This window comes from Lutjanus erythropterus, chromosome 16 (assembly GCF_056507025.1).
Source record: "Lutjanus erythropterus isolate fLutEry1 chromosome 16, fLutEry1.hap2, whole genome shotgun sequence".
Classification (NCBI taxonomy): domain Eukaryota; kingdom Metazoa; phylum Chordata; class Actinopteri; order Lutjaniformes; family Lutjanidae; genus Lutjanus; species Lutjanus erythropterus.
In genome coordinates, this window is record NC_139332.1 from 15,149,159 (window position 1) to 15,173,015 (window position 23,857).

General features: G+C 39.4%; 1 protein-coding gene across 1 annotated transcript; it reads left to right on the forward strand.

Annotated features, from left to right (window-relative positions):
* The first annotated feature begins 216 nt into the window (after nucleotides 1-216).
* jazf1a (JAZF zinc finger 1a) lies at nucleotides 217-23,189 on the forward strand. Its single transcript, XM_084738814.1, has 5 exons — nucleotides 217-507; nucleotides 12,538-12,610; nucleotides 15,696-15,892; nucleotides 19,227-19,396; nucleotides 22,246-23,189. Exons 1-5 carry the CDS (start codon nucleotides 393-395, stop codon nucleotides 22,420-22,422), a joined length of 732 nt encoding a protein of 243 aa, XP_084594940.1. The 5' UTR covers nucleotides 217-392; the 3' UTR covers nucleotides 22,423-23,189.
* Nucleotides 23,190-23,857: the final 668 nt, after the last annotated feature.

Below are 23,857 nucleotides of genomic sequence, written 5' to 3' on the forward strand. Positions count from 1 at the left end.
GTTCACTCTTTCTGCATGTGTGTAAGCTTCTTTAATATGTATGCAAATGCGCACAGCTTTATCTTTGATTTACTGATGTGAGACATCAGATGTGATCAATAATGTCACCGTCAGATCTTCCGGGCCCCAGTCGGATCCCAACAGGTAGGCAGGTCGTGACGTAGGCTGCCACCAAACAGCCAGCCCTACCCCCATCCCCACCCCCACCGTCCCGCCTGCCTCCCAGCTGCGTCCGCCGCTGTCCTGTCTGGCCGCCCGGTGTCTGCTCCGCTGCTCCGCGCTCTGCGGCGCTCCCACCCCGAACCCGAAGACTCTGCCTCCTCCTCGTTCACCACCCCGGCTCCCGGTCCCCCCCCATTCCTCCTCCCGGTGAATGCACCAGCGCCGCAACCATGACGGGCATCGCCGCCGCTTCTTTCTTCTCTAATTCCTGCAGGTTCGGGGGCTGCGGTCTCCAGTTCGAGTCTCTCGCCGAGCTCATCGTCCACATCGAGGACAATCACATCGGTGAGTCGGGCCGGAGGGGGAGACGGGAGCTAGGCTGCAGCTAGCCGCTGTTAGCTAGCGTCCTAGCTAGTTAGCCAAACGCATATAGACAGACTCGGCTGTGCATTCCGCTATTCCTGCTGCTCGCCTCCGTCGAGCCTATTCTGACTGCGAGGTTTATCCTCCAACACGACTTTAATTATTCTGAAAAACACCGCCTCTCTGTGAAATAAGTGACCGGCTTGTTTTATCTTGTATTAGCCGTGTTAGTTACCTTTTGCACTGCGAGGGCCGCGTAGGTCTCATAGGTGTAACTAGCATTCCGACCAGGCAGCGGTTTCACGGCTAACATCGGAGAGAGACAGCCTGTGGGAGTGTGTTTACGTTTCCAGGCCTGATGCTCCGTTCACACACTTTGTGTTTTGAGCTGCCAACAAGTCTGTCGCTTTTGTCACCTCGAGTATCTCGACACATCGAAACATCACCTCTTGTAACGCTTTCAGATAATGTGGCTGTCAGTTCATTATCATTGACGCATTATCACTTAAATCTAGCTGTGTGAGACCTTTAGTGAGATTATTTTTTAACACATGCACAGACTTCAACTTGTTGCACCGCTAATTAGATTTTCACCTGGAAGACTATGAAATTAAGTTATCTAACTTATTACCAAGTAATAAAGACATATCATAAGTAGTGCTTTACTAAAATATGTTGTCTGTATTGACGGTAATTGATGCATTTATCATCTTACATCAAAGCATGTGACAAATCTGCTCCCCAAGAAAAACAGAATAGATTTTGTGTTTTAATTGCGCTGTTAAATATAATTTTACCTCCAGAAATGCCTCTCTTAGATGCAGGGACAGTAAATATCCAAAGTTACAGCTGCACAGTTAATCAAAATATAATCAAAATCACAGTATGACTATCTGCAATATCCAGCAATTTGATAAGTGAAAATTGTGTGACAAAACATCATTATAATGAAGTACTGTAGTGCTGCAGAGATGCCCTGGCCTACAGATCTTGTTCTTGTTCTGCAATAAATGTCACATCGTTTTGATTTTTTACATTTTTTTTCAATAAAAATTAAAATTTTGATGGAAGATGAGCAGTGATTTTTAAGGTCTGATCTGATTAAGATATCTGAATTTGGATATCTGTTGATACAATACTATACCAGTACCGATGCTCTTTTTTCTTAATATTGCTATTATTATTATTATTATTATTATTATTATTGTTGTTGTTGTTGGTAAGATAGCAGAATCTGAAACTTTGGTGAAAGTTTGGTGAAAAGTTCTGTCAGTTGATGTTGATAATGCACATGCATTTGCTGAAAGTTTAACTTTGCTATTTTATGCTCATAAATGCAAATGCAACGTTTTTTTGATGTTTGTGATGCGTTTGTAATATGTTTGTCATGTGTTTGTAATGTGTTTGTTCAGAACATGGTGGTTTATAGTGGTAACTGTTATTTTTGTGCTGGTTTATTGTTACACCATGAGGTAGCCAGTACATATTGTCACTCCAGCTGTATGGCAGTGAAAGAGTTCAAAATGTGCTTGTGTTGTTAAACATGTACATGCAGAGTAGAAATGAAAAGCTCTATTCAATAATCATATTGATAGTATTTAGATAGATAGATTGAATCCGATACCAGATTAATCCCATGCACCATCAGTTCCATTGCAAAAAATGACAATTTCCACTAATTGTGGATCATATTGCAATTGCAATTGACTGCAATCTTAGTCAAAATAATTGCAATATGATTATTTTTACCATATCGTGCCACCGTAGTTGTCACAATAACAGATTCTTAAACTCTGATACAAAACTAGTATAAAAAATTATACTTGGTACCTCCTTTGATGCAGTGGCACAAAGAAAACAATGCCTAGCCGCACCAAATACTTTTTTTTTAATATAAACCACCTACAACGACAGAAAAATTATTGAACACTTGTTATGACTTTTTTGCAGCTAGTCTTTCCTGAGTTATTGCATTTACAGATGCGACTAAAGATTATTTTCATAGTCAATTAATTTGAAGATTATTTTTTGGTTAATTGATTAATAGTTGTTTTAAATGGTCAGAAAGTTGGGAAAAATGTCAATCAGTGTTTCCCAAAGCCTAAGATGATGTCCTCACATGTCCCGTTTTTCTCACAACCCAAAGATATTCAGTTTATTGTTATAGAGAAGTAAAGAAACCAAAAAATAGTCACATTTAACAAGCTGAAATCAGAGAATCTTGACATTTTCTCTTGAAAGATCTTAAACTGTCTACTCAAACCAATGAATCAATTATTAAAATAGTTGGTGATTAATTTAATTATCGAATAATTATTGGTTAAGAGTTGCAGCTCTATTGCATTTAGCTTCATTTTCATTACACTTAGTCAAGTGAGGCCACACAAGTGAGGGTTTTTGCCCTGCTGGCTGTTTATGTAAGTCAATAGCATTGCCTAGTTTTTGCTGAGGGAGTGCTGCTTTGTTATTGGCCTGATTATCAGGGGAAAACATTCAGATGTAGTCTAATTGGTACCCTGCAATGTAATGCTTGTCAAATATTTAACACTTTTTGAAGTGCAGTCTGTTTACACACTAATTAACACTCTCTGGTAGATTAACCTGTAATCCACCATTGAAAACTTCACTATAGAAGAAGCAAGGTAGTTTTGATCCACTTAAACACTCAATAATCTGTTACAAACTTGATGTGGCCTAATCATTATTTGTGGCGTGTACCCATCCTCAGGAGGCTGTGGGGTGAGGGGGTAGAATGGATGCTTCATTGAGCCAGTCTCCATGGCAACCGGCTGTCTCTAAAGGGGTTGGGGGCTGTATATTGGCTGAGTTATTGCACACCTGCTGTCTCACTAACAAAGAGCATTCCCATCCTGAGCAGCCAGCTGTGGTGAAGACACCGGGCATGTGATGTCACAGGACTGATGTGCTGAGGTTTAAAGACAAACACGGGTTAAGGTTTGTGTGAGTGTGTTTATGGGTGATGAGAAAGTGGAGGTGTGTGGATGGTTGGTGGACCACTTTTCGTCCTACCATATGCCCCATGGATCAGTGTCAAATGAGTCAAAGGGGGGGGTAATCATTACTAGAACTGCAACGATTAGTCAATTAATTGACTAGTTGTCAGCTATTATACAAATCATCAACTAGTTTGAAAATAGATTAATTGTTCTGAGTCATTTTTTAAGAAAAAAAGTCAAAATTATCTGTTTTCTGCTTCTTAAATTTGAATATTTTCTGGTTTTCTTTAGTTCTCTAGTTGTTGATAAAATAAGACATTTGAAGATGTTGTCTTGGGCTGATATTTTATGGACCAGAAAAGGAACTGATTGAGAATATGATCAACTGATAAACCAGTAACAAAAATAATCATTAGTTGCAGCCCTAATCAACACTTTGAGCAGCCATTTTATTATTTTACCTGTGCTGATACAAACCAGTGTTCCCCCAAACCAACCAGTAAACAAAGGATATTAAGTGTCAGAAATGCATGAATAGATTTACTTTTTTTTTCAGCCGCACCGCCAAAACCCCACAGACATTGATATATGCTCCATCTGGCTCTTTGACCTTTGACCCCAACCGTCAGCTGAGCAGAATGGTGGTTTACCACTCAGATCGCTTGGATTAATGAGTTCCCCCTCTCTGCTTGCTTCTGCTGCTGGTCATCATCGGTGTCAAGATCACTCTAATCAATACCACTCACAGATCAGTTACCACAGGGATAAGTCTGACAGATGGAGGGGATTGAGGTGAGAGTGTGGGAAAGGAGGAGGGGAGGGGAGGGCTGGGCAATGCAGCAGGAAAATTTAAATTTCTAAATGTTTCATTTTAGTCAATATCAATAATCAGTGAAAAAATTTAATGACTTATTTTTAATAATGATTCAGAGAAAAAAAAAGAATTTAATCATGTTATTTAGAATTTTGCCACCTTTATTTAAAGGCACACGCAGGGCTGGGTATCATTTTAAATGTTTTCAATACCAGTGCTGGTGCCGATACCTTTGCTTTGATACCGGTTCCTGAATGATACTTTTTTGATAACTAACTCATTAAAAGAAAAAAAATACTGTACACATTATGGTATATTTATTCACTTTAAAGGAGGAAGCTGCGTAAAGAGCTGAAAGCAACTGAAGAAATATTCTGAGCACTTTACTCGATCTGGATAACTGGACTAAAGTGAAGAAATTGAAAATGTCTTAGGTATTGAAACTTGTTATCAAATGACGAGCCATTTTTTACTCAACGGTATTGATTTAATTCGGTTGGTGTCAAAAAAGTATCAAAGTTCGGTACCCACATCCTTGGAACACTTAATAGACTCTTCAAAATTAAAATGTTTTGAATTCACATTTACTAATAAAGGATCGTACAAAGTATTAAATAGTCTTGAATTCTGTTTGGGGAGGTCTTAAATATGTATTTATTGAATGCTCTAATGGTGGTCTAAAATGATCTAAAAGGCACTCCAGCAGCAATACTTGAATTGAATGCCTGTTATCCTGTTACATGCTATTGCAAAAAAATTGTTTTTGGACATATGTTCGTTAACTTAACCCTCAACTCACCTCAACTCATTGTCATTTTCCCTGACTTGTAATTTTAAATTGCTAATATTTTTTTTTACTAAGAAGAGTATGCCTATATTTCCACATTTTATGGTTAGTTTTACTGTAAAATTGGCCTTTGATTTAATTAAAGAAATCTTAGATACATACATACATATGTTTACAAATTGCCCCTAATTGACTGACAGGATTAAAATGGTCAGCAATTAATTGGATGTTGATATTTCTCTAGCGATTGATTTTATTTTTATTTAGTCTTTATTTTCTTAGTGTTCTGCTAGAATCGTTGGACAAAGCATGTTTACTTGCTAAAGAATATTTAAATTAAGTATTCTTCAGTAAAGTTATTTGTTTAAGAGAGCAGCCTTATGAGTACCTTTGCATAGTCATATTGATGCTCAGTCCAGTTCCATATCGGTATTTGGTGAGTTCTTCCTCACCAAACTCAGTATCAGCGCTCTCAAAAATGACATATCATTTAGGCTCTAACTTTTTGATACATGAAGACACCTTGTGAGCTGATCTGTCCCTTTTTTTAACAACTCACTTGCGCACATGTTCACTCTATTGTTGTGTCACATGTTGATGATGCAAACTGAACAACACACTTGTAAAACGATTGGCTGTTTTTGTGTCACTCTCCATTATCAAGGGATATGATAGGCTGTTAATGAGCCAGGGCGTATCAGTTCTCTGCTTTCATGGTGGTTTACATATAAGGCAAGTGAAACTATTTTTATAACAATTTATTATTTATTATTCTTGTTGTTGTTGATAAAATGTTAATTGATGAAACACATTGTTATTGTTTTATTACCCAGGCCTATGGGAGGGATAGAGGCATGTAGCTTTGGCTTGTCCTTTTAGTTTTGAAATGGTGCAGGTGGAGTGTGTAATCAGCAATCAGTCAAAAGATGAGTCAATTTGATCCTCCAAGCTCCTTCATGTGAGATGTGAGATAAGCTGTTTGAGGCTTTGCAGATAACGGATCGAAGTGATTGTGGTCAGATTATGAAAAAAACAGGCACTCTCAATAAATCAGATGAAGCAGAGGTGACAACAGACTTGTGCTGTCAGACAGAAATAGCTCTGAAAAGTGAGTCAGTGGGTCTCAGGTCAGGGTGCAGAAATCAGTGTCAAGCCTGTGCCAGAAACGTATGCTCATTACTATAGACTGTGCTGCCCTCTTGTGGTAGGACATGCTCTGTGCTGCAAAGCCAAAAAAAAGTCTTATTTTTTGTTCTGCCTTTGGTTTGACCTGTGTATCTCCATTATCTCAACATGTATCTTATTGGAGGGACACAATAGCTGGCAGCAATAAGACCAGATGAGCCTGTCGCCATCTTTTCCATGAGAAAATGAGATAATATGGTTAGGGTTTACAGTGCTGACCTCATCCTGGAAGAAAGGATAGCAGTTTGCCAATAACATGCCCGTACTGTTTAGATTACAGCTGAATGCAAGAGGAAATGGGTCAGGTGAATTGTGTTTAGTATGTGGTGTTTGGTTGTTGACAAAGGCTTTTTGCGGTGACTCTAGGTAAGGTCTAAGGAATGTAATGATGTCAGGCTTGCCTGCTTGTGTGCATGGCAGCGCTGGGCTGTTTTCACCTGCACAAGCACATACCTGCCTCTTACCTCAACAAAGTGGAGCTGCGAGGGAGGGGGAAGGCCGACAGAGATTAAAAGTGGGGATAAGGTATGAAAGAGAAGGTTCAGAAAGGAAAAATATGGGTGTGAGCTCAGGGAAATCCCAAACTCCTCAGCTTTGTTTGGAAAGAATTGACTCAGATTTTTTATTAATTTTTCCTTTCGAATTTTGGTTTTATAGCTAGAATCAAAGGCTGAGGTGTGACTTGACATGAGGAGTCAGGTCAGCGTTGTGTTATAAGAATTTGGGCTCTGCTGAAGCATGCTGACAGTTCACCTACAGTAACTTTTAAAGACGTAATCGTTCAACCCACAGGCCAAGTTTGGCGGTGTTCCTTTATCTGCTCTGGCTCAAAGAAAAGGCAAATGAAAACACAATTTGGTGAGGCAGTTTTTACCAGTCTGTCATTACCTGGATGGAAAACCCCTTTCCTGCTTTTGTTAGTTTTTTTGAATAAAGATATAATTGCATAGCTAAGAAGGTGTTGTCAGCCCTTTGATGAACTGGGGACCTGTCCAGAGTGTACCCTGCTTCTTGCTAAATGTCAGCTTTGATAGGCTCCAGTCCTCCTGTGACATCTCAAGAATAAGCACTTATGGGTAATGCTTTTAATAGTTTGCTTGATGATTTTTCAGTTAAAAAGTTAATCTGGTTCAAGAAGCTCATTAATTGATAATGAAAATTGTTAGCTATCATTTCATCCTTTAGCATTTTTTGTATTGTCCAAATTAAAGAGTCCAAGCCAAACTGTAAAGGTTAGTTAAAGGTTTTGTCTGTCACATAAAGAGAGTCTGGTCTCATATAATGAATCACAGTGGAGCACACATCATTGCTTTGAACATAAACTTGATTTTTTTTTATGTTTGGTTCAAATTTCCAATTATTTGATGCCACAGTCCATAGTGACGTCTTTACACATCTGCTTTTTATCCAACCAACGTCAAAAACCCCAGAACATTCAGTTTGAATGTGTTGACATGTACATTAGTGTCTTGTTTTTGATTATATTTTGGATGTGGTGTTTACATGGAACATGGTTATTCCTGTGCCTGTGTGCATGATCATAATAGTTTCCAGGTTTCTGATTGTCTGCTGGCAGCTGTGTTTTGATTTCTCACCATCTCAGCCACTATGAGAAGGTTCAGAAACTTCAACAGGTGTTTACAAGCCACGCTATCCTGGTTTCTCTTGGATTACTCTGGGTAGTATATCCAGGTTTCTGTAACTGTTATAAGCTGTTAAAATGCATAAAACATAATCAGGATACTCCAAAAACCCAACTCATAACTTATAACCATGATCTGGTGCTCATATAAACACAGTCATAGATAATAAACAGACAAGTCCTCACTCTTGAGACACAACAGATAAGAGGCAACAGTAGACCAGCAAGTCCTATGTCTGTAAGGTAAAATTACTGATTTTGCCTATACAGTTTGATTGGTTTAGAGACAGCGATGTTTGGCTTATATAACCGTGGTTTCCCTTCAGGAAACGCTGTCTGATGGCAAAGTAAAGCAGAGAAGATATTCTAAATATAAAGTACACTTAAACTGATATTTTTCTTAATTTTTCTTTGTAGGCAAACCTACTTTAAGTGGCTGAAGTACCTTTTGTTGCTCACCCTGTCCACAGCTGTACAATGCTTAGCTTCTGTGCTGGTTTTCCTGTCTGCTTCTTCTAAACGGGGCACACATCAGCCGCCATCTATTATAGGTAATACATTAACTATCAATAAGTACCTCATACAACCCCACTTCAAATATTCTGAAGTATTCTTTTTGTAATTTAAACCATATAGCCCAGCCCTAGTCACCAGATTGTTTCCCATCCCACTTTCAGAGGTGTGATACGGGAAGGGGTATGTGTTTGTGCATGTGAGAGAGTGTGCTCACCATACTTCCTAAATGACCTGTCAGGGTGTAGCGGAGCAATTAGTGGATTGGCATCCCAAACTGGAAACTGCAGACCCTCTCTTTTCACGCTATACACACACCCACATACACACAGTCACACAGTTAGGCTTTCGGAAGTCGCAGGGCCCGTGCGCCCCACCAAGCACTAGGAAGTGTAATTACAGAGAAGTTTGCCTTTTCCCCCACCCATATCCCCCCTGCTCCTGCTCCTGCTCCTCCTCCTCTTCTCCTCCTCTCCCTCCATCCGGTTGCCTGCTGCTCTAGAAACGCGTTAAAATGCTCTCTGTGGCTTAATTAGCAGTCTGCAAAACAAGCCATGCATTCTTGGCCTGGTTTTCAGCACATATACACAGACCTGTACACATGTGCACATACATGTGGGCACATGCATGCAGTGTGCATTCAGCAGGGGGCAGCAGTGCTACGCTGCTGAGAGATGGATGTCTGTGTTGAAGTGAGTGGAGAGGCTGTTGATTGGTTGCTGCTTTTAATGACAGGAATGCTAATTAGGGAGATATTTATAGACCCTCTAGACCCAGACATGCAGCACACATGCACAGAAACACACACACACACACACACACACACACACACACACACACGTAAATGTGGATGGAAAACACACACAGAGTAGGCTGCTGTCAATGCACTATGTAGGTTAAAAAAATCTGTGAAAAATGCTATTCTTGTAGCTTACTCTCTCTCTCTCTGTGTGTGTGTGTGTGTGTGTGTGTGTGCACGTGCGCACATGCAGGTCCCCTCCTGCTCAAGCGGCAGGATCAGCAGCATGTTAGCTTCCTGTCCTGCTAGGTGAGCGGAAGTCATAAAGCCGGTGAACATTTACTACAGCTCTCTCTCTCTCTCTCTCTCTCTCTCTCTCTCTCTCTCTCTCTCTCTCTGCACCTGGCTTACTCCATTTCCACCAACACCCAGCCTACCCCCTCCCCTACACACACATGTACACACTCACCTCATCTTAAAGAAAAAAAAAGAGCTCCCTGTGCATCCTGAGTTATTAACTCTGGCCTTTTTTCCTTTGGTACTTGTTCTTTGATAAAAGGCTGTGAGACATTTTCTTAACGGGCATTTAGCTGACTGCCACTGTGACAGTGTTTATGGTACTTTTGAATTTATCCTAACATATTCAGGTTGGACTTTGGTTCATCATTGCAGACTGAGTGATAACAATGCTTAAAAGATGAGTTGATTAATTGGCTAGTCATTGTAATTGGGTTTTGCGTATTGGCAAGAATCTGTGGATACAATACATATCATGATACAGGGTTGAAGATTCAATATGTTGCAGTTTATTGCTGTAAGCAAGGTGATATATTGCTATCATTTTAATCTAGTTTTAGGAAAAATGTCACAGTATAAAGAACACACCACCATATGCATAAAATCTGAGTTAAAGTTGACTTTTTCATGCAATAAGAACAGTGAGGTTAGATAATAACACTGGTATCTAGTGGACACAAAACAGAATGAGCCACTGCTATGAGTCTTTGCATATATCATGATATCATTAGACAGTGTTTTGAGAATGAGAGTGTCACCAAACATAATATTGCAATAATAATTGTTGAAGTGACTTACCAAGGGAACACATTCAGTGGTTCCAGTTTCTCAAATGTGAGTATTTCCTTTTTTCCTCTGAGCCTGGAAATCAGACGAATCTATGGACTGTTACTCAGACAAAACAAGCCATTTCAGGATGCCACTTTAGACTCTCTTTACTGTCATTTTGTAGATGTAGCAATCAGAGCTGAAATGATTAGTCTAGAGCTAACTGCTATTTTAATTGTCCATTAATCAGTCAGTCAGTCAATCAGTTTTGACTTTTTTCCTCAAACAACCTATTAAAAATTGCATTTTTGGCTATTTGTCATGAAACAATTAATTAATTAATCAAGAAAATAATGGGCAGAGTAAATAAAAATGATAGTGTTTGATTTATGACAAAAATTGTCTTAAGGTTTTCATTTGTTGTAGTACTGCGACAAAAATGGTTATCCTGGTTGTGAGGGCTTCAGTACAATCACATGAGACATTTTTGAGCTTATTTCATCGCCTCAGTTATATGATCAATCAGTGCCCTTACCCAGTGGGTCACGTTACACCATTTACATTGTTCTGATACCAGTACTGGTGAAAGCATCTGTCATTGAGTAGACAAGTCTGTGCTCCAATCTGATACCAATACCAATCTGATGTAATTTATTAGACCTGAAAAGTGGCTGTGCTCCTTCTCAGCAGTGTCCAATATGGCTGTTTTTTTTGACACATTAGTTATGTAAAACATTCATTTATGAAGCACAAATGATTAGATAAACAATAAGCTCTCGCCCAAAATGGCTGCTCGCATGTCTGGCTTTGCTCAATAACTGGCTGAGAATGGGGCACAATTACAGCCATTTCAATATCCAGACTGAAACAAATCCCGAGAAAATCTTTGAGCTCTGGAGAAATTTTACACCAAACATACATTGTTGATTAATAAATATTTAGTTTGCTAAATTCTGCACGGTGATTACTTGAATAATGGTCAACCATTAGCATCCTTTATTCAGACTCAGTGGTTTTAAGGAGGTCAGACTGCAGACTAACATCATTGTCATGTCTCGTTACTCAGCCTTGTCAGTGATGTAGGTCGATGAGTGTGTGTGTGTGTGTGTGTGTGTGTGTGTGTGCGTGCGTGTGTGTGCGCTAATGCATGTGCATAGAGCTCTGGTTTCTCCATCTGAGCAGCAGGAAGGATTATTAAGGCTCAGCTATAAAAGACTGTTGAAGACCACCTCTGTGGACCTCCTCAGATGTGTGTGTGTGTTAGTGTGTGTGTGTGTGTGTGTTTGTGGATGCAGATGCATGCCCCTGCTATCTTTTTCCTCGCCCTTTTTAGTGTCTTTATACAGTATATACTCACATGCAGCAGCAGTAGAACTGTGCATGTTTTCTTCTGGGTTGTTTTCATGTTTGCTGGTCTCCTTGGTGTTCTCCTGCACGGTGGGAAGTCTGCATTCTTTTTTAATTATGAGGTGTGAAAGCCCAAGAAACCAAAAGGCTAAGAAGGCCAACATGCAAACACACACACTTGGGATTAGCTGGAAGGGGAGCGTCCAGGAGAATGTTGTTAATTGTTGCACAAAGATGATCCAGTTCTTGGATCTGAATGGCAATACATCTGCTAGCCATTACACATAAAGCTGCAATTATACACACAAACACACACACACACGCACACAGGCATAACCATGCATGCCATGGCCCAAACTTACTAGTTTTTGTGTGTGTCTCCCTCTGAATGTTCCCCTGTTGGACACTTGATGGCACTGGTACTTCACAGGTGCCCCACCCGCAGTGTTTTCATGCACGCTTGCCCCTGTTTTCCAGGGGGTTGAGGAGGTGTGGCTTTGAAGTTAACACTGCTTCCCTCAGGCTGTGGAAGTTGCCTACTGTAGTGTGACTGACTTAGCAAGTCAACTGGAAAAAGCATGTTTTGGAGTAATACACTGTGTACATTCATCACATGTTCCAAATCGCTCTTTCACTGTCGGGATAAATTTCTTCTTCACCACATTCAGACTGTGGTGAGGATTAAGCAGCCTTGGGTTACTTTGGGACAGGCATTGATAGTAAATTACATAGAGCTTGGCGCTGGTGTAATAATGCGCCACTTATGAACGTATCCAAAATGTATCTGAAGGCTCACGCATATTATGGCGTAATACAGAGGATGCAGTGTGAGAAACATGCAGTAATCTATCAGCCAGTCTGGCAGGAAGAATAGATGTATGAGTCAGCTACTTACTACAAGCATTCACACAGGATTTTTCCTCCTTACAGAGCGATGATTAATTGAATGTCTCTCTTTCTCAGACACAGATCCACGGGTCCTGGAGAAGCAAGAGCAACAGCAGCCCACTTATCTGGCCCTAAGTTACATCAACAGGTACACAAACACTCATGTCATATCATATTAGGACTTGATTTTTGGGGAAGATGTCAATATTTCAAATGTATTTTTAATGATTATAAATAACTATCAATTTAAAAAAACACAAATACAGCTAAATATATGTATATATTAAACCCGAATTAAGAAAAAAGATCAAATATACATAAAATGCTGCTAACAAATAAAAACACAGAATCTGAATTATGTTCTGTTAAAGCTACAATATGTAACATTTCCGCATGAAAATCTCTAAAAATGCTAGACACTACTTCACGATGTCATCTAAGTACGTCTTTTGTCATTGTTGTAATATGAGAGACTCCTAGCGGCAGAACTTAAATATTGTGTGTCTTTTGAAAAGAGTTTTCATATGGGCACATATCGGACAACAGATCTGCTGATATTGATATAGACCCATATAACTGTGATAAGCCAATATCAGGGCGATATTAATTGGACGGGCTCTAGTTGTTATAGTTAACTGAAACTAAAACTGTGTGTGAAAAAACACGTAAGTTAGCTGGAATAAAAATCAAAACTAGACTTTAGAGAAAAATGAAAATTAATAGAAATGAAAATCAAAATTACCTAAAATCAAGTCAAAATATAAATTGAGTGTCTTTAGTTTTAGTCTTTGTTAATTTGGTCAAATTTAGTATGAAGATTCATGTTGACACTGGAATGTCTACATGACTGAGTCAACTGTCTTCACATAGTGTTGTGTTTGTATTGTAATACCTATTCAGAACATCTTAAAGCTATAACATATAACATTTCTGCATTAAAATGTCTAAAAACACTAGATATATGTTGCATATTTTGTTGAGTTGTATACTTACATTATCCCAAACATTTCCAACAATCATCAAATGCAGAGAAATCAGTAATTTATTAAAGGTTATGGTGCATTTCCTTGTTGGTTACTATAACTTCTGGGGAAAACATGGGCTCCGTTGGAAACGTCAGAGAGTGAAGAGGAAAACATAACATTAATAAAACATAATACATTACCTTGTCTGTGAACATGATTTCTGCAGCAATGATGGTCATTTCACAGTGAAGATGACAACACGCATGACAAATACCTCCATCTATTATATTAATAATAAAATGAATAACTAAATAAACTAATAAAAACTAACATTTTTAAACAATTAAAACTAGATAAAAATCAGCAAATCCACTTTGGAAACTAACTGAAAATAAACAACAAAGCAAAAATTAAAAAAAAATAAAAAATAAGAAATACTGATTCACCCACAGACACACACAACCAACAAGGTGTCCGTCCATAGAGGGCAGCATTGCTCCACCAGTGAGAGTCTGCTCTTCTGTGTGTGTGTATGTGTGTGTGTGTGAGAAAGTGTGCACATGTGGCTTGCGGAGACCAGCTCAAATGACAGATGTCTTCCCATAGACACAGCAGTGACTCATCCACAGACCAGCACCAGAAAACCACACAAGACAATCACTCCTGACTCCACGCTATGCGAGCAGCACGGACCAAAGGCGCCGTTTCAGGATTATGGCTTGTGTGTGTGTGTTTGTGTGTGGTGAACCAGTGTGTCACGTCCCACTTAATGCCCTGTAAAATCTCACCAAGACACAACGTTGAGAAAGATAACGGTAAAACAGAGAGAGCAACTGAGGATGAGGTTTGTTTTCTGTGGTAACTGTTCAAGTGGCGAGGTTGTAAATGTCATCCACATTTACTGTGCAGTGTTGTGATGACTGTATATTTAGGGGCAGTACATTCACATTCAGCAGCTCAATTATGTCTTGAGAAAAACCTCCAACTTCCCTCTCAGAGTGTGCAGGACAGCCACCATTAGATAAGATGAAGCCTTAAAGGCCCTTATTATAGCAACAACACCATAGAGAGAGAGAAAGCAGTAGATTTCAAAGAATACTGCTGTGAATAAAAGGGATAGTTCAAATTATTTAAAGTGGGGTTATATGAGGTACTTACTGATGGTCACTGTATTACCCACAGTAGATTCTGGTTGGCATTACCATTATTGTGCAGAACATGGGAGTTTCTAGTCAACCACTGCCTCAGTCTGGTAGTTTGTTTGTGTTTTTGTTGACTTTGGTAAATCTGAACTGTCCTTTTAAAACACCAAAGTCACACAATAACACAAACATACTAACAAATCAAGGCGGCAGTAGACCAGCAACTCTTGTGTTTTGGAAAGTAAAATGACTGATTTCACCTATGGAGTTTGGTTGATTTGGAGAGATCAGTATTTTTCTCACATAATGGTGCTTTTCTGTCGGAAAAGGCTGTCTGACAGCAAAGTTAAATGGTGAAGGTATTCCAAATGTAGTGTAAACTTGAATTGACATTGGTGGACCTTTTTTTAAGTATCTAAAACACCTTTTGCTGCTGACCCTCTCCACAACATTACATTGCTTAGCTTCTCTGCAGTTACTCCTCTCTGCTTCTCCAAACTGGATATGTGCCAACTGGCATCTACTGTAGGTAATACACTGACAATTGATCAGTACCTCATACAACTCGACTTCAAATAATATCTTAATGACTATTCCTTTAAAATATAATTCCAGTTAATCACAACTGAACTGAGGCCTCATTTTGTAGTTTTGACCAGCATTCCTTTCAGTTCTACTCACTAAGGAAATTCCCTATTTCTGGGAACTCAGCAGCACTGTTAGAAGTTTGATGGGGCAGCAAACACCAGTAGTCAGCAGATCAGACAAGTTTTAAACAAATCTGAACATTTCTGGGAGGAAAAACAAAGGCAGTTAGTAAGATTAGTATCCACTGTCTGTTGTCAACATCCAAAATCTTGAAAATGGACCTTGAAAATTCTTGAAAAGTGCTTGAATTTGACTTTGGAAAAGGTGTAGGAATCCTGTGGTTTAGTTAGTATAGTTTTATCATGAATGACATTTTGAGAGGAACAATGGGCAATAGTAATATAAATGTTGATACAAAGGGAAACTTTTGGATGGACATCAACATGGTTGTTAGATGACAGATTAGATTTAGGGACTTTGCCTCGTCATGGGATTTACTGATGACTCCACCCCACACCTCCCCCTTGCATGCCATCAGGTTCATGACGGATGCGGCACGCCGGGAGCAGGAGACCATGAAGAAGAAGGCCACGCCCAAGCTGTCCCTGTCCATCACAGGCGGAGTGTCCAGGAACAGCACGGCCACGCCTCCTCGTCACACCAGCGGTAACCTGACGCCTCCCGTCACGCCTCCGATCACACCCTCCTCCTCCTTCCGCAGCAGCACACCTACAGGTACGACAGGTGTGTGTGTTGACGTGTGTGTTTGAGATGAAGAAAGGCAGATTGCTTACACTTGTCGAGTGAATGGTGGTGTTGAAATTGACAAATGAAAATTAACCCTAGAAATGCTTTAAGTTAAGGTTGTGCTGTCAGGCAACCATTCATCAAATTCAGACAGTGTACCGATGAGCAAACCAAGTTATTTGTAACGTAAATGGAATGCAGCTTATTTCACAGCTGGTGACTGAGCAGAAAAACTCAAAACATAGCTCCTTCAAAATATCTGACAACAGAGGGAGCACGCGACAGCTCACCTTTTGTACAGAAATGCAAATAAGTGCTGTGCAAAATATCAATATGACAAAATCATTATGTGTTTACACTATCTGAAAAATTATGGTATATTATCGTAGAGAAAAGGTATGTCAAAATATATATTGTATGTTGTGGCATAGGCAAAAAATGTTGAGATATTATTTATAAGTGTTATGGCCCAGCTGTACTGCAAATTCTTAATTTTAACCTTCAGAAGATAATTTTCACAATAAGGTATAATATTTATTTATCATTGTAAAATAGGGTGGTATAGTGAGATTTAGATGTACTTCCTTTTCTGCTACATATGAAAAACAACATGGAAAATAATATACAGTACTATACATCTTGTATCTCTTGCCAAAATTGAATATTTTGATGTTTTCATGAGAAAATATCCTGTGTGTGTGTGTGTGTGTGTGTGTGTGTGTGTGTGTGTGTGTGTGTGTGGGTGGGATGGGTGTGTGCGTGCGTACATGTGTATTGAAATATACAGTATATCATATGTTATCATATGTTAATTTTAACCACAAAAATATGTTTTATACAATAAGAAACAATACTCATCATTTTACAACAGGGTTGTATATGAAGATTCAGATATACTTCTTTGTTTGCTATTCTTACGAAAAAAACAAAACAAAAAAAAAAACGAACAAACAAAACAAAACAAAAAAAACCAACAAGAAACAAACAACAACAAAATATATGTATATATACATATGGTAGATTGGTTGAAGAGATGAAAATAAAACGAACTATTTTACATGGAGAAGTGCTGAGGACATATTTAGCAGTTTCACACTGTCACACTCTCTTTACTCTTTAGTCTGGAAGTAAGACAGGGTCCAACAATAATGGTTGCCTGAATGCTCAGGGCAACTAAAAATAACCGACGGGCAAGCAAAACCTGTCCAGACATGCCTGATTGGGCAAGCACCAACTCAGATCTTTTTTTTTTAATTATCATCATTGTGTCTTTTCTCTCTTGTTTCTGTTACTATGGAGCCCTGGAGTGGCCAGTTACAATGAGCCGCTGCCTCCACTGGCTTAGCGTCTCTGCTGACATGCAGACGGCAGATGTTCATTCAAACATCATGGCGGAAGGCTTGCAGCCGGAGTTAGCTATATTAGCTTATGAGACAGAAAAAAGACACAGAATGTTTCTTTTGTGGAAAGAAATATATCCGTGGGTGGAGTACAATGCCACAATAAACCTTTTTCCACGGCAGTGACAGCTACAGAAAGCAGAACTTGGAGATTTCAACCTGTGTGTAAACAGGTGGCTCACCTGTTCAGAGATGTCATGGAGGGTGTTACTGGTAGGGATGATTAAACACAAAATTTAATTTAGACTAGTCAACTAGTCTAACACTAAGAAAACACTCAGAAAACAGTTAAAATTTAGCAGAAGTTGTTAATCTATAATGTTAAACACTGTCCGGAAAAAAATACTGTGTGTATTAAGAGTCACTTGAAGCCGTCAGTCACAGTCTGGCCAAATCGTACTTACTTACTTACTTACTTCGACTAATCTTGTGCATCCTTAGTAACTGGTACTGTTAAATTACTGTGATATAACACTAAAACATTTCGCTGATCTGACTGCACTGATCTGTACAAATTCCTAGTAACGACAAATAATGAACATAAATAATATTGTTCATGTTCAATAGGGGTAAGAGGAAGTTTAAAAAACTTTTCTGGTCCTACTCCCTTTTTTTCTTTACAATTTGTTATCTCTTCTATCCCTTTGCTGGCTGTAATATAGCTAATAAATACTGCTGTCTGAAGAAAGAAGTCTTGTCAACAGGCAATGGATTTTAGTTATAAATTAGTTGTGAGCAAAAGTATGCACCACACAACCAGAAAAAGATATTACTAGGCAGGGCAAGTAGGAATTTAGATGAGGCAAGTAGATTTGAGAAGTACTTGCCCTGCAGTACTTGCCCTGCAGGGCAAGTAGGAAAAAACCTGAACGTCGAACCCTGTAAGACAGTGGATACTTAGGTATCTCTTGTCCAAGTTGGATATTTGAAGATTTTCATGACAAATTTCCACAAATGTTTGTATTATGAAGAAAATGTGCTTCCGGAGTGGAAAATGGAAGAAGCTAAAACCCCGACCACTGTCTACTCCCGTGTGTGTGAGTGTGTGTGTTGGGTTTGGTGGCCCCTGCAGTGAGCAGACCAGTCAACACTCTGCTAATTACATAGCAGCTGTCACGCTGTGTGTTCACATGGGGCCGTGTGTTGCACAGCCCAGAAGCAGATGTCCAATTCCAGCCCAAATGGTTCCAAACGTAGTGTTAGGTCTGGGCTTACACACACACACACACACACACACACACACACACACAAACACACAAACACACACACGCACACACAAGCAGGCGCGTACACTCACATGCACACGCCCTCTTTCGACATGTGCCAGGGTGCCATCCATTTCCTCAAGCTGAGGTGCAGCATTTCCTGTGAGATGGTGGGGGGTCAGTGGGCCTTTATGTATGTATGTGTGTGTGTGTGTGTGTGTGTGTGTGTTTGTGTGTATGTGTGAGACTGAACATTTTAGTAATGTGGTATGTGGATGTCTGTCTGTGTGTGCGTGTGTGTGTGTGCATGCATGTGAGTGGAAAATGTTCTGCACTTAGCAAAGCACTTTTTCCAGGCTGAGCAATGGGGATCACTCCCACTTAATGATCTCTTTCTCAGTGCCAACCCTGCGTTTTGACTCACAGGCACACACAAAAGCACAAACACACAGACACATACATACACATACATACATACATACATATATACACGCATGCCACTGCTGTTTCATTTGAGCAGCAGTGCTTTCATTAACTTGCGGCTGCTAAAGAATCAAAGTCAGAGAAGAATATAGAGAAAACTATTAATAAAAAGTCACATATCATTTCTGTTTGGTACATTCCCAAGTCGTGATGTGCTTTCGGGCATGTCCTATTCATATTTCATCTGGGATGACTAGCTTTTTTTTGTTCTTCTTGTCTCCATTGTGCCTCCAGGCAGTGAGTATGATGAGGAGGAGGTAGACTATGAGGAGTCGGACAGCGATGAGTCGTGGACCACAGAAAGCGCCATCAGCTCCGAGTCCATCCTTAGCTCCATGTGCATGAACGGAGGAGAGGAGAAGCCCTTCGCATGCCCTGTCCCTGGCTGTAAGAAGAGATACAAGGTAAGGCTGCACCAGCTACGCGACCATTGGACACGAGGTTTAATAGTTTCCACACTGGGGCTTTTGTCTGAGTATCACATGCCTGGACATAATGTTTGAAAAGCACATAATAAATCCAGAATGTCATGATTAGTGGCAGTGATAAATATATTGTGGTATATTTGCTTTGGTTGATTTTTATTACAGTCAGCAACAAAAATCTTATTCAGCTTGTAGCCCCTGCTCTTTCACTAATGGACACTGTGGGAAACATTACTTTCCTCCAGTCTTTTCAGACCAAAACAGTGACGGATAAAGCTGTATTTGTTGTTGATCTGAATGTGTCCACAAGTGGTTTCCAACCTGACTTGTTCACACCATGTCTGACCAGGGTTTGATGCAGGTCTGACATTGTTCAGCCTTGGTATAAAATAGCAAAAAGGGGTTTCTGTGACAACTTTACTTTAAAAATTACTGCAAAATGATTCTATAATAAGCAATAGTATCAGTAATCAGCAATTGCAACTGCAAAAGCTAACGGAGATCCAAAAAATAAACATGAAAGAATAAAGTACACTGTCATGTTTTCTAGTGTGAACACTGCATTTTAAATTAATGTATCAAGTGGATAACTTGGGATTTCCCAAACTAAATTGCATGTTCATGTTCAGGATCGTAATCTGTGTTAAGGCTACTGCTAGTAGTATCCAAAGAAAACAGTACTTATAAAGTTCTCTAATTAACATGTTATATCTCCTCTGTTTCCTCCATATAAAAATTACTGTTAAAATGATTGGGTATATGCTGGACTATTTCTTGGCCAGATGCCATGGCTGTCCGGTTGCCTGGAAACCCTGCTGCTTTTCATCCAACATGCCCCTGTCACAGTGTGTTGCTGTAATGCATTTGGTGGAAAAAAAATATATTCAGTTATTTATTTACTTGTGACAATGCATATTAATCAGTGCCATGCATGGAAAAAAATGCAGTTTTGCAAGATATCATAAACCTGCAGCAATAATAGATCTGATAGTCATGATTCAGATCACAAGTTTTAAACATGCGCATTTTTAAATCAGAAACTGATGCAGCTCATTACAAAGTGCAGAAGATGATTTCACCTCATTCAAGTGAGTCTCCCAAGTATTTCTGATGATTTGCAAAAAGAAGTGTAGTGCTAAGTTACAACTGGCAGCTGACCCATGATAGTTTGAACAAAGAAGAGTGTTTTTCATTAAAACCCCCTACTTCTTCCTGCCAACTGCACTCCAAGTGGCCTATGTATGACGTATGCTGTTTTATCATATCAAGAACTGAGAGTGAATGAATGAGGGGAAGTAGGACTACTAATGGACTGCAGGGAGAGTGAAGACAACACTGCTTAGGTTCATTTTATCCGGGCCCGAAGAAAAAAAAAAAGTTAAACAATGTTGCGTTTTAGTTCTGGTCCGGTTTAGGTTCACATTGAGTTTTTACAAATGATGCAAGAGGAGTTAACATGATTATTTATTGACTGACTGGACAGTTTTGGCAATTGTCATCCTGCATCATCAAGACCCACATCATCATCAAATCTGGTGACTGACAGAAGTTTATGCAGCACTTTATTGCTTCTGATTAGTGTGTTTATGTTATGTGGTGACACAAAGAATTCACAGAGAAATAACTGATTGTAGGCATTAATAGCGTTATTAGACTGCTCATAGACCGCATATTATGAATAATGACTAACATGTTGAGACAGGATAAAAAGGAGGTGTCAAGTGCAGTAATGATCCAGGTCTTATTATTGTGGGATCGCTTTCACACACCTTTGTAATGAACTTAATGACATAGTAATGAAATACACAAAGCAGGATAGAAGCACAGCAGTTTTAGCAGTTATTGACTTAATAATCAGAGAAAATACCTTCGCTGACAGGCATACAGTTTACAATGGACATGATTTGGATAAATATACATAGCCTATAAATGGATGATCATATATGATTGCTTCCTGAACAGATTTCACAGTCAGTGGATGTATTTATTTGTAGTTTAGCTTTTGAGATCATCCTAAAATGACATATCTGCGATTATAAAATCCTACGAATGTTTCATTTGTTTTCGCATCACAAATGAACTGGACCAATTCTCACATTTTCAAGTGATTTCTGGATGGTTGTTTGGTCAGCACCAGTGTTTTTATTTGACAGTTTTCACACCAACCCAAACAAACAAACTGGGCAAATGCACAAGGGTCTGTTTTAACCACATCAGGTTAGGTATGAAAGCACCCTTAGAAGTACTGGTAGCTGGACTTTTCTACCTTGTTTTTAAGGACTATTTTTTTGGGCTTTTACCTTTATTTGATAGATGAGAGCTGAAGATATGACAGGAAAGGGGGTAGAGAGAGAGGGGATGACATGCAGCAAATGGGCCGCAGGCGGGAGTTGAACCGGCGGCTGCTGCAGAGGGCTGATAGCCTCACTACATGGAGCTCATGTTCCATCAACTGAGCTACAGGAACGCCCTGGATTTTCTTACCTTTTGACAGATGCTAGCTGTTTTTCCATTTACAGTCTCTATGCTAAGCTAAGCTAAACAGCTTATATGAAAGTAGTATCCTTGTTATCACTGGATTGGTGAAAAAGAAACTATTGGGACATCTTTTTATAGAAGTTTTGGTATAATGCTGTAGTTTAGCAGTGATGTGTTTAAGCTACTATAGTTAGACTTTGTCAATAAGTGAGCAACCTGCGACCACAGTCTGGCATGAACACAGGTTGTTCTGCATGGTCAGCATTGTGTGTCAAACATAGAGCATGTGTGGAAAAAAAAGTACTCACAAACCTTCTCCCCTTTCATGATATGCCTCCTCGTCTCTTCAGAATGTGAATGGTATCAAGTACCACGCCAAGAACGGCCACCGCACACAGATCCGTGTGAGGAAACCCTTCAAGTGTCGCTGCGGCAAAAGCTATAAGACCTCGCAAGGCCTGAGACACCACACCATCAACTTCCACCCACCGGTCTCCACCGAGATCCTGCGCAAGATTCAAGGCTAGAGCCTCAGGTCACCACCGGCCAACTACCCCAAACATTAGCCCTATCCTGACTTTCCTTACCCAACCCTTTTATACCCACACACTAAAGGATCAAGTGCATGCTTTAAGTTGTTTTATTTTAGTTTTTTTCATCTTATTGTTTATTTGTTATATTATTTTTTTCTATCCATGTTATATCACTTGTATTTTTGGAAAAAAAAAGTATCTTTGTAGTATTTTTAATGTTGTACATTTGCACATTCGTATATGCTATCACGTTACTTTTTTCTATTGTTTGACTTACATAAGGTGCTAACTGTAAAAAACAACAGAAAGAAAAGACAAAAAAACAAACGATATGAAAGAAGAAGAGAGGGGAAACATAAAAGAAGGAGATATGAAACAGTAAGTGCAACCAAGCCCTGCCCCCTTTTCCTGCTCGTCTTTGAGCGGGATGAAGTTGACATTAAGTGCTTATCTAAGTTCAGTAGTCGTTACACTCCCTTTTCCATTTGACGCAGAGTTCACTGAGCTTAGATCTGTGCCTTCACAGTAACTTCTGGGGGTTTAAATGCGAGAGTTAAGTTATACTTTAAATAGATATATTGATATATAAACAATAGATATGTATGTGTACATAAAAATATATAAAAGTATTCATGAACATATACATAAATAGTTACACTTTATTTTCAAGCTTTATTTTATATATTTTTGTCAGTGTTTTAGGTAGTGTTTTTTTTTCTATGTATCAGTAAGTGTTCCTTTCATTCCTTATTTGCTGAGACGGCCAGGTTTGTCATCTCAGAGGTCAAAGTCAAACAGCTGGCCTACTTTAGGTTTCTCTCACCAGAACCAAGGCCCTGTTCAAAACCTGGTATTAACATGTGTCCTGGATTATCCCATCACAAGTGGACAGGTCTGAGTATGTGAGTTCACACCTGGCCTTACCGTACCGTCTGTTTGACTGTTTATTTGATCCTGCTTTTTAGTTCAGCGCCACGCTAAAATCAGCCTATATGAGCCTCATATCTTACCTGCACTGTCAGCAGCCTTACAAGAGAGCTGTGTGGTGCACTGTGATATTATAACTTAACTCTGAGTGTGACGCACACTTTTACTTTTTCTGACTGTGTGGAAATCAGATGTTTTCAATGTCGACAGAGTCAGACAAAGTGAAGAAAAAGTGAAAGTAGGTGGGTAGGAAAGCACATGCATAATTTGCATTAATAAATGTTGTACTCACAGGACGTCATTTGCGTTCATACTGCTGAGAGAATGTGGCAACATGTGGCCCAGACCACCTCTGAATGTGCTCCGAGCAGTCGGATCTCAAATGCATCCTGGGGGCGCTCGCACACATGTTAATACCAGGTCTGAACAGAGCCCTAGAGATAAGGAGCCAATACGTCTTTCAGTTTGACAACCACCTCTGAATCATGTGCGATATTTTTGC